The sequence below is a fragment of the Coffea eugenioides genome, chromosome 5 (genome assembly GCF_003713205.1).
Source record: "Coffea eugenioides isolate CCC68of chromosome 5, Ceug_1.0, whole genome shotgun sequence".
NCBI lineage: Eukaryota > Viridiplantae > Streptophyta > Magnoliopsida > Gentianales > Rubiaceae > Coffea > Coffea eugenioides.
Window position 1 is genome coordinate 5,819,683 of NC_040039.1, and position 12,350 is coordinate 5,832,032.

Below are 12,350 nucleotides of genomic sequence, written 5' to 3' on the forward strand. Positions count from 1 at the left end.
AATGTGGCTAACCGAAGCAAAATCAGGTGGAAAATGACGTTGTGTTCATTTCCTCTGCAAATTTCCAAGACTAAGCTCCTACTGCAAATTTCTCCGAGAGTAAACCCCCTTCTCCAATTATAAATATATAATTATAATTATATAATACATATAAATATTACTTATACTAATATTTTATATAATTATAATGTATATTAGATATTAAATTTAATCATTATATAACCTTATATTCATAATAATAAATATAATTATAATTATATAATTTATTGATATTATATACTCATATATATTATAAGGGATAATTTCATAAACCTCCCCTAAATTAGCTTATGGAAAAATGGGAAAATGGATAATTTATGGAGAAAAGCCATAAAGAGCTGGTGTTTTATTGGAGAACTGGTTTATTTTTATTTTATCTGATAAATAAATTTGTTTATGAAAAAATGGGTACTCTGTTCTTATAATAGAGGAAAGCCATAAAGAGCTGAAGTTTTATTGGAAAATGAGTTTATTTTTATTTTATTCGATAAATAAATTTATTTATGAAAAAATGGGTACTCTGTTCTTATAATGGAGGAAAGCCCTAAAGAACTAGTCTTTTATGGGAAAGCGATATTTTACAGAAAGTGACCGCGATTTGGTTTATGAAATTATCCAAAAAAACAATTTAGAATGAATTTGTTTATTTAATTAAATAATTATTATATATATTTACATAATGCATTATATAATTATACTAATATATTTTATGAGTATAAAGTATATTATATATTAATTATAATTTTTAGTATATTTATCATAATAAATATAAATATAAATATATAATATATTATTACTATATACACATATATATATTAAAATATATGCACATATAATATACATTTATAAATATATATATAAATATATTATTAGGGTATATACCCTAATAACTATAATATATTTAGGGTAATAACTATAATAACTATACCCTAATAACTCTAATATATTTAGGGTAATAACTATAATATATTTTTATATATATATTTATAAATATATATTGTATGTGCATATATTTATAATATATATGTGTGTATAGTAATAATATATTATATAATTATAATTATAATTATTATTATAAATATGCTAATATATACTAAAAATTATAATTAATATATAATATACTTTATAATCATATAATATATTAGTATAATTAATATTTATATATATAATATAGTTATAATTATATATTTTATAATAATATTAGTATAATTATATAATGCATTATATAAATATATATATAATAATTATTTAATTAAATAAACAAATTCATTCTAATTTTTTTTGGATAATTTCATAAACCAAATCGCGGTCACTTTCTATAAAGCATCACTTTTCCATAAAAGACTAGCTCTTTAGGGTTTTCCTCCATTATAAGAACAGAGTACCCATTTTTTCATAAATAAATTTATTTATTGAATAAAATAAAAATAAACTCGTTTTCGAATAAAACTTCAGCTCTTTATGGCTTTCTTCTATTATAAGAACAGAGTACCCATTTTTTCATAAACAAATTTATTTATCGGATAAAATAAAAATAAACCAGTTCTCCAATAAAACACCAGCTCTTTACGACTTTTCTCCATAAATTATCCATTTTCCCATTTTTCCATAAGCTAATTTAGGGGAGGTTTCTGAAATTATCCCTTATAATATATATGTGTATATAATATTAATAAATTAGATAATTATAATTATATTTATTATTATGAATATAAATTTATATAATGATTAGATTTAATATCTAATATACATTATAATTATATAAAATATTAGTATAAGTAATATTTATATGTATTATATAATTATAATTATATATTTATAATTGGAAGAGGGGGTTTACTCTCAGAGAAATTTGCAGTAGGAGCTTAGTCTTGGAAATTTGCAGAGGAAGTTGTTGAAGTGAAAGAAAAAGGGAAAGTGAAGACAACGTCATTTTTTCACCTGATTTTGCTTCAAATAGCCACATTTACTTAACGGTCCGTTAAAGGTTGGCTAAATTGCCGTTTGAGGATGACATTTGGTCAAAAATTGTTAATTCAGACACCAAATGTGTCAAGCCCGAAAGATGAGGGACGAAATGTGTCTTGTGCCCAAAGTTTGGGGATGAAAACCGGTATTTTCCCATTTTGATACGAAATTCTCTAATATTAAAAGAAACAGGTTGATCAGTTTGATAATGTTCCAACATTTTTCCTGTCAATTTTGGTAGTTTTTCAAGTTGAGCTAAAGTCAAAAACCCGAATGGATTTTTTCCCTATCTTATATATACACTTAGATACGGTCCATTTATCTGTGTATGTGCACGAATACAATACTGAGGAGTTGGAATTGGAAAATGGTGAAAACTGACAACAACCTTCTCGAGGAAATTACTGCTCAGCACTCAGCTTGTTCTGGAATTGCTTGTACAGCTGATGGGGATCGCTGCATTGTTTCCTCTGGTGTTTTTCACTCAGGCATGTGACAAAATGACGATTTTTGGCAATTGTGCTTTATATGGCAATATCTACCACACTTGCAAGGAGTGATGGTTAGCAAGCATGCAGCATTAAATTAGTCAAATATTTGATCTAGTAGCTCCTTAATTTGTTTGTTAAATAATGACGATTTAGAACGAGATTGTTTGTGCATTTAGTTATTCATATTCAATATTGGGATTTCAATATAAAAAAGGACAAATTACACTTTACCCTCCTATGGTTTAGTGTTTTTCTACATAACTCCCCTATAGTTTCAAAAACTATACATAACTCCCTCATGGTTTAGATTAAAGTGTCAAAGTGACGGAAATAGTCATTCGCAATGGAACTTTTAAAAATATCGAAATCACCCTTATAAATACATGACACACAAACCCCGTATGATTTCATGCTTTGCTATATAACCCTCTTATGGTTTAATACTTTACCATATAACCCCCTTATAGTTTTTAAAATATACACATAACCCCCCTCCCCCGGGATTAATAAATAATCTTGAACTTTATATAAGGGTATTTTTGACATTTTAGGTGATTCTGTTACAAATGATCATTTCTGTTACTTTGACGCTTTAGTCCAGACCACGAGGGAGTTATGTATAATTTTTGAAACCATAGGAGAGTTATGTAAAAAATACTAAACCATAAGGGGTATAGTGTAATTTGCCCTATAAACAAAGGTGATCATCTGAAATAATTAGTGATTTAGATAGAATAACCATATGCTCTTTCTGTATTGAGCAACTATAGATCAAATCTCGTGCTTCTTATATTCTGAAGTTCAATAAAAATGCTTTATTAAGATCAAAGTCCTAATTTGTTCAGAACTAATTCTGCTGTATTATTGTCCTCCCTTGTGTTGTAAACTAGCAAGCAACTTGATGGTCACAAAAGCTTGAATCATAGTGTTCCAGAATGTGACAGTGCATCAGAATGGGGGTACAAGGATTAACCCCTGGCCAAGCAATGCTTTTTCATCTTTTTTCTATTGCAAGGAATGGAATCTCTGCTGGCTAGAAAACTTTTTGTTTGCAGTTGCCAGGTGAAGGAAGGAAAGCACCCTCAACTCGGCACCTTTAGTAAATTCCATGGAACAGTACCCTTTCCCCATCCCTTGCTATATATTGTATCCAGATCAGATCAACTACTACTATCCTCAGTTCATCTCAAACATTGATGCCAACAGCCAATGTTGGCTGAGTTCATTAGTGTCAATCCAATCTTTTATCTTTTAGTCAGTCTCTGACAAAAGCAAGCAACAATGCCTTCTGAAACAACACACACCAGTAGCAAGTCTCATCCAAATTTGGATGGTGCCCCCCCAGTTGAGATGATGCATAAACGTATTGATGAAGAGATTGGGGAGATGGTCTCTGCTTTGACGAATCGCCTTAACAGCATCCTACACGCTCAGAAAGTTGAAGGGGGTAGTTCAAGCAGTCATCATCACCGGCATCATCAGGAAGAGGATCAAGAGCATGGAGGTGCAAGAATCATTACACTGGCTGGAAACAATGTAGGTGCCACCATGCGCAGGGAAATGGATGAGAAAACTGCTGATCTGCCGGTAGAATTGCCAATGGGAGAGCAGGAAGCATTGAGTACCTATGTGAACAGCAACTTCCAGGCCGTCAACAACTCCATCATGATGGGCGGTAGCTATTCAACTAACGATCCAGGTGTTCACTTGACCATTTCAGATTACATGGAAGACTGGACTCCTTCCGAGTCCAAACACAAGGCAGGTTCCAAGCATGATGGAAAGAAGGAAAAGAAGAAACAAAAGGCAAGCCAAAGTGACCAACAAACCGAGAAATCTGAATAAATCGTTTTAAGTTGGAAAAAACTATACTCTAAAATGTTAATCTTGGAGTACTATGTCTGTTTCCTGTCTATTTCTTAGAAGCAATAAACACACATCCCATTAAGGGCAATAAACATGTACACTTTTTTCGTATCTATGGGTCTTTTCCATTGCAGTGATCCACTACAAATAGGAATGATCAAAGCTAGTGTATTGTGTAGCACTCCAAGATGTATTTATGTACCGAGAGATCCTTCATATATAGTGCTAAAAAACCAGTTATGAGTTTGATTTGCATCCTTACCATTTCAAGACAAAATTCATAGTTAACTTAAAGTTGAACAAATAGCATGCATATAATTGACATAGAGCAAATCCAGTACTCTTCCATTGCAGAATGAGGAAGAATCCTAATTTCAGACTTTTGTTGCACGAATGAGTTTGATGGTTTTCAGGCCAGTAAAAATCAACGTGCAATTTCTATTGTCCAATTTCAACTCTTACTCTCCTCTTATTTTGGTTATCAAATCATTTTATATACTAAGGCCGACTTTCTAGCAATTGATAATAACAAAAACAGAAATACAGATTCAACCGCCTCAAAACTGGCAATGCTCTGCATTTTACTACTAATGGAGAATCAAGGCAAAATTTTAAAGAACCCCTTCTTCAGAAAACATTGATAAAATAGGAAAATCAAATCTTGATCCTATCATCTTGAGAGCTGTGACTAATTTAGTCCAGGCTTCACAATTGACTCCATTCTCCTTCAATACCATACATCCCTTTGATCTGCCTCATCCTTGAAGTTGGATCACAAACAGACACATTCTCTTAGAACCCCTATGAGACAACAAAACATGACCACCTTCAATGTGATATCTCTTCAAATTTCAAATGTCTCCGTTGGCAAATCAAATGCAAGTATATACATGTACTGGGATCATCAATCTCAAAAGGATGCTAATATCCCCCAAGGATTAATCCAGAAAGTAAAATCATGGGCATCGAGACAGAAAATGCACCACTATTTTCAAAACAGCAGAAACATCCCACTATTTAAATCTGCAATTTATACTGCGTATCATGCAATATGAAATTACTACAATATTACAAAATCATTTGAAAGCTTAGCACACTGCTGTAGTTTTCTTCTGCAAGTTTGGCAACCCAAAGATAACCATCGTTCGGTTAACACCAAGCTTTAATTACTAAGAAACCAGCAAAAACTCCATCCCCTCTGCAGTAGTCTCCAAAATTTTATATGCTGGAAACTTAAGGGTAATAAATTCATAAAATCTAGATTTCAAAGGAAAGAAAAACCAAAACTAGAAAGTGTGGGAAAATAGAAATTTAAAGATCGTCATCCATACAAGAACAAGCATAGAAGCTGTTATCAAATGTCTGATAGCACACAGGCAAGATACTTCTAAGTTAACGACACTTGCGTGGTTACAGCTCCAAGGAATCATAACAAGATATCCATACTTCAAAACTAAGATTGATACTGCCCACCATCTCTAGCACCAACGCATGATGGACTCTCAGATGTTCTGACACTCTTTAAGACTGGATGGTAGTAATTCTTTTAATGTGAATATCAAATTTACTTTCTCAGTGAAAAACGAAATTTTTTGGAGTAAAAGGAAAAAAATTCATTCTCAGAGCCAATAATTTAAGATTTAAGAAAAGTCACGTTTATTTTCCAAAATTAAAAAAGGAATATCATTAATAACAGTAACAAGAGTATACATCCACATTACAAACTCCACATTTAAAATACATGCTTCATTGCGAGTACAGACAAAAGATATCCCCGCCTTGGCCAAAGGTCTAGCAATATTGTCAAGTTTCCCCCTGCATAGTATTTGCTTCTGAAGTAGGATAATTTCCATCATTTTTTGGCAGTCCAGCACAAGTGCTCCCACCAGGCCTTCCATCTCCACAGTTCCTGGTAGAAGCTGGTTCAATCTGTGAGCTTTAGAGTAAGATAATACAAGTACTTTTGGAATTTGATTTTCAATTACCATTTGAAGGCCTATTCATACTGCACAAATATCTGCTATTTCATGAGGATTTCAACCAATATTCATCTCAAAGGCTGCTACAAAATTTCCATTCAAACTTTATAGAATTCCGCTCACACATGCTTCCTATTTATGTCAGAAACCAGCTACCTCTAAAAGAGCCCAACCAGAAAAATTGGAAGGAAGCAAATGATAGATGTTGTCAGATGAAGAGTTTGTCACTTATCTCGTCTTGGGCAAGATAAGGTAATGCAACTTTCATGACATCAATAATTAACTAAAATTAACTCATGAAAAAACTAACTGGAAGTTTGATTTTTGCCAGCAAGAATCGAGAATGTCAAACTAAAAATCTTAACATCAAAGAAAATCATGTAGTCAGTTCCACTTGAGTAGAAATACCAATTGAACAGAAAAGATTTTTTCATATGATATCTACCAAAGCTTACCACCATACAAAACAACAATCTAAAGCAAATATGGCACAGAGAGAATCTGCAAATCTTCATCCATGAAGAACAGCAGCCGCCAACAGGACAATGAAGGAGCAGAAAACATGCAAGCTTCTGTATATGAATTGAGCAACAGTACAAAGCAAAAACTTTTCAAAAGGCCAATCTCTTTTGACCACATTTAACGATTTTTTTCATCAAAGTCTTCCTCCTGCTTAAAGACCATTTTATCTCTTTCAACTGAGCTAGTTTTGATTCTAAATATTTTCAACTTCTTCATGACTGTCGCATATGGTGCACTCTAAGAAAGATGACTCAAATTATAGCTTTTGGAGAAAGACCAACAAATATTAAGCATCATTCTCTCAACTGGATCAGCAATCTCAAACCTACAAAATGGGCAAACTTGTAAACAAGTAAGATGTTAATTACATGAAATCCTGGTCATCATCAAAGCTCAAGTATCATCTAATAAACTGTGGTGAAAACTCGCAACTAAGAGAATTTGGTCAGTGGGTGTACTTGAAGCTTGAGCCTTAGTTCATAATCTGAAGTGACAAAGCACAATTAAGCCAATTCCATTACCTAGTGTCCTAAGTATACACCAGCAACAAGAATCATCAAAGTTTCTGGACTGTACTAATGAAGTTTCAGAAACGAGGTGCCAGGGTGGTGAAAGCAGCATATTTGAGGTACATAAATAGATGAAGACATCTTATGACCATTTCTCAGACAGTTCCAGCAGTACTTTATAGATCTACAAAATTACAAACCAAGATGGATCCCACATAATGTCACAAAGGAGCAACTTTTTCCCAGCTACTTTTTCTATTTGTGTAAGAAATTTCAATAATACATGTAATATTAAACTGAAATCGAAGTAAGTTCATATTGTTTAGAATTCATTAACATTGTGAATGTCAAACCAAAAAAATTAAACGGCATTTCCATGGACTAAAGCAATGGCCAGAAGGAAGAGTATATGCATTTAGATTCTGGACACACAATGACAACAATGAGTTCGAGTTCGCTTTGAAGAAAAAGGGCTCAAAGGAAAAAAAAATAAACCACGCATAATGGCAAAAGTGGCAGTACAAGTAACCCTGAGGCCATTAATTAGTTATTTAAAACCCAAGCATTTCTGGAAGACATGGGAGAGTAGGGGAACTGGCATACAAGAAAAGGGGACAGCAACAGGGAGGGTTCTTGCTGGCTCTGCCAGCTCTTTGTGTTGAGGCTCAGCTGTTCTGAAGAGTGAAGGTTTCAGAAGTGATATCTGGCTACTGGCTTGAGGAGGGAGGAAGTTGGATATTGGAGGAGGGTGGGGGAAGGCTGCAGCAGGCAGTATGGGTTGGCAGGAAGGATTGAAGAGAAAATTAGCTATTGAAAGGTATTTGGCTATGTTACAAATGGGATTATCTGCAAAACGAAATAAGCAGAAGGATGGTTCAATCATACGTTACTAGGAGGGATATTTCAAGAACTAGAGATGATGTTTTAAAGTAGAGAGATTAAATGCCAGAGATACTGACCATGATTAATACCCACAACTTGGAATATACAAGTATCTTGTAAATCATTCTATTGAATCCCCAAGAAAATCATCTCTTAGATTATTTATAATGTTGAAACAGATCCCAGTGAATTTCCATCCTAAAAAATTCAAAAGAGGTTATTTATGGCAAGGCAAAAAAATTTGAAATTAATCCTCTATACTTTGTTTCCTCATTCATTAATGTTCAGGGCACAATAAACTATCTCTATTCTACACAAGAGCCATCAAAAGCAGAATAAGCAACAAATAGCTTGCATAATGCACAGGAAAAGAAAACATGTTACAACCTATAATTACTCTTACAATGATTACATAGGTCGTTCTTACCGTACTCATCTTTGCTGGTCATGTACCCTTTCTTCATCAGCAAAAGGTGAAACCAGACTTTCAACATAGATATGTCCCTCAAGATAGACATCGTCCACATCTTCAATTCTGGGATATCTCATTGACTCATCTCCCAAATTGTACAATCCAAAGTCAGATGAAGATGTCAGCAAAATCTCACCTTTGGCACTGATACACAATGGTGCATGATATGGCCGCACGCTCGCTACCTTAATCCAAGACTCTACCACTCCATACTCCATCATCACCCATAAACCCACATTCTTCTTCCATATCACATTCGGCTGGTAGCAATACAAAATGCTTACACATAAGCACTTCCCTAAAACACCGAGTGTCAAAACGGAAGCATCCTCCACACATCCAGGAAGCTGTACTTCTCCATAATCAAGTCGCACAAGATCAAGAGAAACAACTCTCGCATCACAATAGCACACACAACTAGATACAGCCCAATGGAGTTTCCCACTCACAAATGCCCCAGTTTCCAACCAAGGAAGACAAGTGGGAAAATTATCAATCATCCTCCAAGAATCAGTCTTTAGACTATAAATCACAACCTCAATCTTCCTTTCAACACTGCTAATCGAACCTAGAACTACATTATAATCATTATTGGACTCATTATACCCAAAACCATAAAAATTAAACGAACGGGAATTCCCAGTAAAGCCTGGATCAGACAGTTTTCTGGATTGTCTAGTACATGGGTTCCACAGGTACAAATCTTGTTCATCTAACAAAATGCAAATCAACCCATTACAAGAACCCACAACCGAAACGGAATGTGGGGGATTTTCCCCAGGATAATCAATTCTAGCTGCAGGAGTTGCGGGATTTTTCAGTAAAGAGTAAACTGAGCATTGCTTCACATGCAAATGTGGGTTGATATACTTTGCAATGATGCTATGGTGGGTGAATTCATCATCATTATCCCATTTTTTGAAATGGGATTTTACGAATTCTTGGCTAGAGATTATAGAAAGCCATGATTTCGAAACACACCTGATTTTGGAGAGAGTTTTGGCGGAGAGTCTTGTGAAAATCTCGCAAAGGAGTTCATCCGGAAGAAGTGAAGGCCCAGTGGGTGGACGACCCCTTTGCCCGCCGTCCATTCGCCGGAGCTGGTTCCCGGAAACTGCTCAGGAGGGTTCGCCGGTGATGGGGAGGTTTTGGTTTTGCGATTTGGGGTTTTTGGCGCTGGAAATGTTCCCGAATAAGTTGAGTAGTGAAAACCTTGTTTGATTATTTATTTTTCTTGTTTTTTAGTTTTAATTTGATAGAAGACTATTGAGAAATTTTTTGGAATAATTATTGTAGTATATTTTCAGCGAATTTATGGGATAAAAAGATAATAGAAAAATATATTTTGTAATATTAATAAGTAATTTTTTTTAAAATAATATTCAATTCAAACACACCCTTGCTGTAAAATTAATAAAATATAAACGGATAATAGTGGGAATAAAAAATATAGAGACAAGAAGATCATAAAGAGAATAATTCTTTTTTGCAACTATGTCACCGAAATTATGACTAGCAATATACACCAAAATTAATACAAATACATGAATTTAATAGTTTAAATATATGAATTGAAAAGTTTTTAAAATAAACTAACAAAAATATATGAATTGAAAAGTTTTTAAAATAAACTAACAAACTACAAGAATTATATAAATGTACATATTTCAATTTATCTCCTTTGGAGGATGAATAGATAATTAGATATTCACATTTATTATTTCATTAGCTTTCATGACAACTCTTTGCTCTTACTTATGTTTTATACCTATATTACGTTGTTATTTGGGGAGGGTAAAAAAAAGGATACTGCAAAGTCATTTACTCCTTTACATAGACTTTTCTCAAATTTCTTTGAGCTTTTTTGCTTTTGAAATTGTAAATGCATTCTTTGATATTAATATATTTTATTATTATACTATTTTGTTATTGAGTTTATTTGATATTGGGACATAAAACCTTATCACAATTAGGAAACATAAAATCTTATCCGATAATTCTAATTTTAAGGGAATGCAAATTTGGCATATTTTAATTTTTATTTTCTCTAATTAATCTTATCTTTCTAAAAATCTAACACATGAAGTATATTTTAATAAGTGCCTAATGAACGCCGTTAAACAGACTTGGATGATAAAATGTTGCAATATTTGACTGCTACAAGTGCACCAGAGTGCTGGGCAATTTCAATTATTGCTGTGCTGGGCAAGTTCAATTATTGCTAAAGTATCTCTCTTATAATTGGCAATAACTAATTTTAGAAGTACATATAGTTCTTGCAAATGTTAACAAATTAAGTATTGATTGTGAAAATATTTCAATTTTGGAATATTTTGAAAAAATTTGCTGTAGCAAAGTTTTTAGATTATATTTTGGGATATTTTTAGAAAATATTTTGGGATATTTAAAAAGAGTTTCTAAAATATTTTTTGAAATATTTTTTAAAATTTAAAAAAAATTAAACTAATTTTTAGATTACCTTTTAGAGTACTTTTTAAAAATTTTTATTGTATTTAAAAAACTAATTTTTGAAAAACTCCTAGATCCAAAGAGTAGCTTGCATAGAGAGTACTTCTAACTCTCGTGTCATTGTTTAATAACACACACACAGTTATTCAACGACCTATTGCCTTTGAGGTAAACAACTCATCAGAACTCAAAAATTTGTTGGGTATAATGACACATCAGTATAAATTTTTACCAACTACTACGAACAGTAAATTTTGCCTAGAATTTCTAATGAGACTTCAATATTAACTTTTACTGCTCTCTCGGTAGCACTTTGATAGTATTGATTTTTTTTTTCACACAATTTCAGAACAATTAGTTAGCTTTATTGAAGAGTAAATCTAACCTTTTATTTTTCCAAAATTCCCTTACATTAATATTAGTAGTATAACTAATCATTATACCTTTACATTAATTGCAATAACAATATTGATGAAAAGTTGCATCATTCAATGCATGAATCAAAGTAATTAATGAATAAGGTAAATTATATTCAGTGATAACAAAGTATATTAAATAAAGGCATTTTAAAGAAGCTAAAAGTTAACTATATTTTTCAATTAGAAAATGAACTATAATTTGAGATGGATAAAAAAGGAAACAAAACTATCAAAGTGAGACGAAGGAAATAGCTAACTATTATGAATAGCAATTGTGAATCTAAATATTACAATGTACGTGTTATTTAATTCGTACTTATAATACATGCACATGAAAGTATTGCACTATTGTAATGGAGGCAAGCCAAAATTTTATTTTAGTCCAACCTTAAATATTTGTGTTTGGACAAAACAAATTTTGAAATTTTTATAAAATTTCAAAAAATAATTGAAAAACAATAAAAGATACTTTTTAATTTTTAGAATAGGTTTTTGTGATTTGATTTTTTAAAAATATAAAAAGTAATTGCAAATTTCTTAAACAGTTATAAAAAAAAGGGAGGGAGTAAAAGTTATTTTTGAGATACGTGTTTTCGAGGTTCCCAATCAAACATTGTGAAGACTCGATGGAGGTTTTTTTTAAAAAAAAAATTCTATTCTATTACAAGGAGTGGTCTTGGGAAGGGGGTGGTGATGGAAGGGGAAACGCCTTCTACTGTTGTTCCCGTTGATGG

General features: G+C 32.3%; 2 protein-coding genes across 2 annotated transcripts; one reads left to right on the forward strand and one right to left on the reverse strand.

Moving 5' to 3' along the window:
• Positions 1-3,655: 3,655 nt before the first annotated feature.
• Positions 3,656-4,619, forward strand: LOC113770442. The gene has a single exon (XM_027314893.1). The coding sequence runs from the start codon at positions 3,780-3,782 to the stop codon at positions 4,341-4,343; it is 564 nt and encodes a 187-aa protein (XP_027170694.1). The 5' UTR covers positions 3,656-3,779; the 3' UTR covers positions 4,344-4,619.
• Positions 4,620-6,056: 1,437 nt separating this feature from the next.
• LOC113772082 (F-box/kelch-repeat protein At3g23880-like) lies at positions 6,057-9,912 on the reverse strand. Its single transcript, XM_027316620.1, has 2 exons — positions 8,684-9,912; positions 6,057-7,190 (listed from the first exon to the last, which is right to left on the reverse strand). The coding sequence occupies exon 1, from the start codon at positions 9,817-9,819 to the stop codon at positions 8,689-8,691; it is 1,131 nt and encodes a 376-aa protein (XP_027172421.1). The 5' UTR covers positions 9,820-9,912; the 3' UTR covers positions 6,057-7,190; positions 8,684-8,688.
• Positions 9,913-12,350: the final 2,438 nt, after the last annotated feature.

Bases quoted from the DNA above. Each gene is read 5' to 3' on its own strand.
- LOC113770442 (XM_027314893.1), top strand. From the start codon at position 3,780: ATGCCTTCTGAAACAACACACACCAGTAGCAAGTCTCATCCAAATTTG.
- LOC113772082 (XM_027316620.1), bottom strand. From the start codon at position 9,819: ATGGACGGCGGGCAAAGGGGTCGTCCACCCACTGGGCCTTCACTTCTT.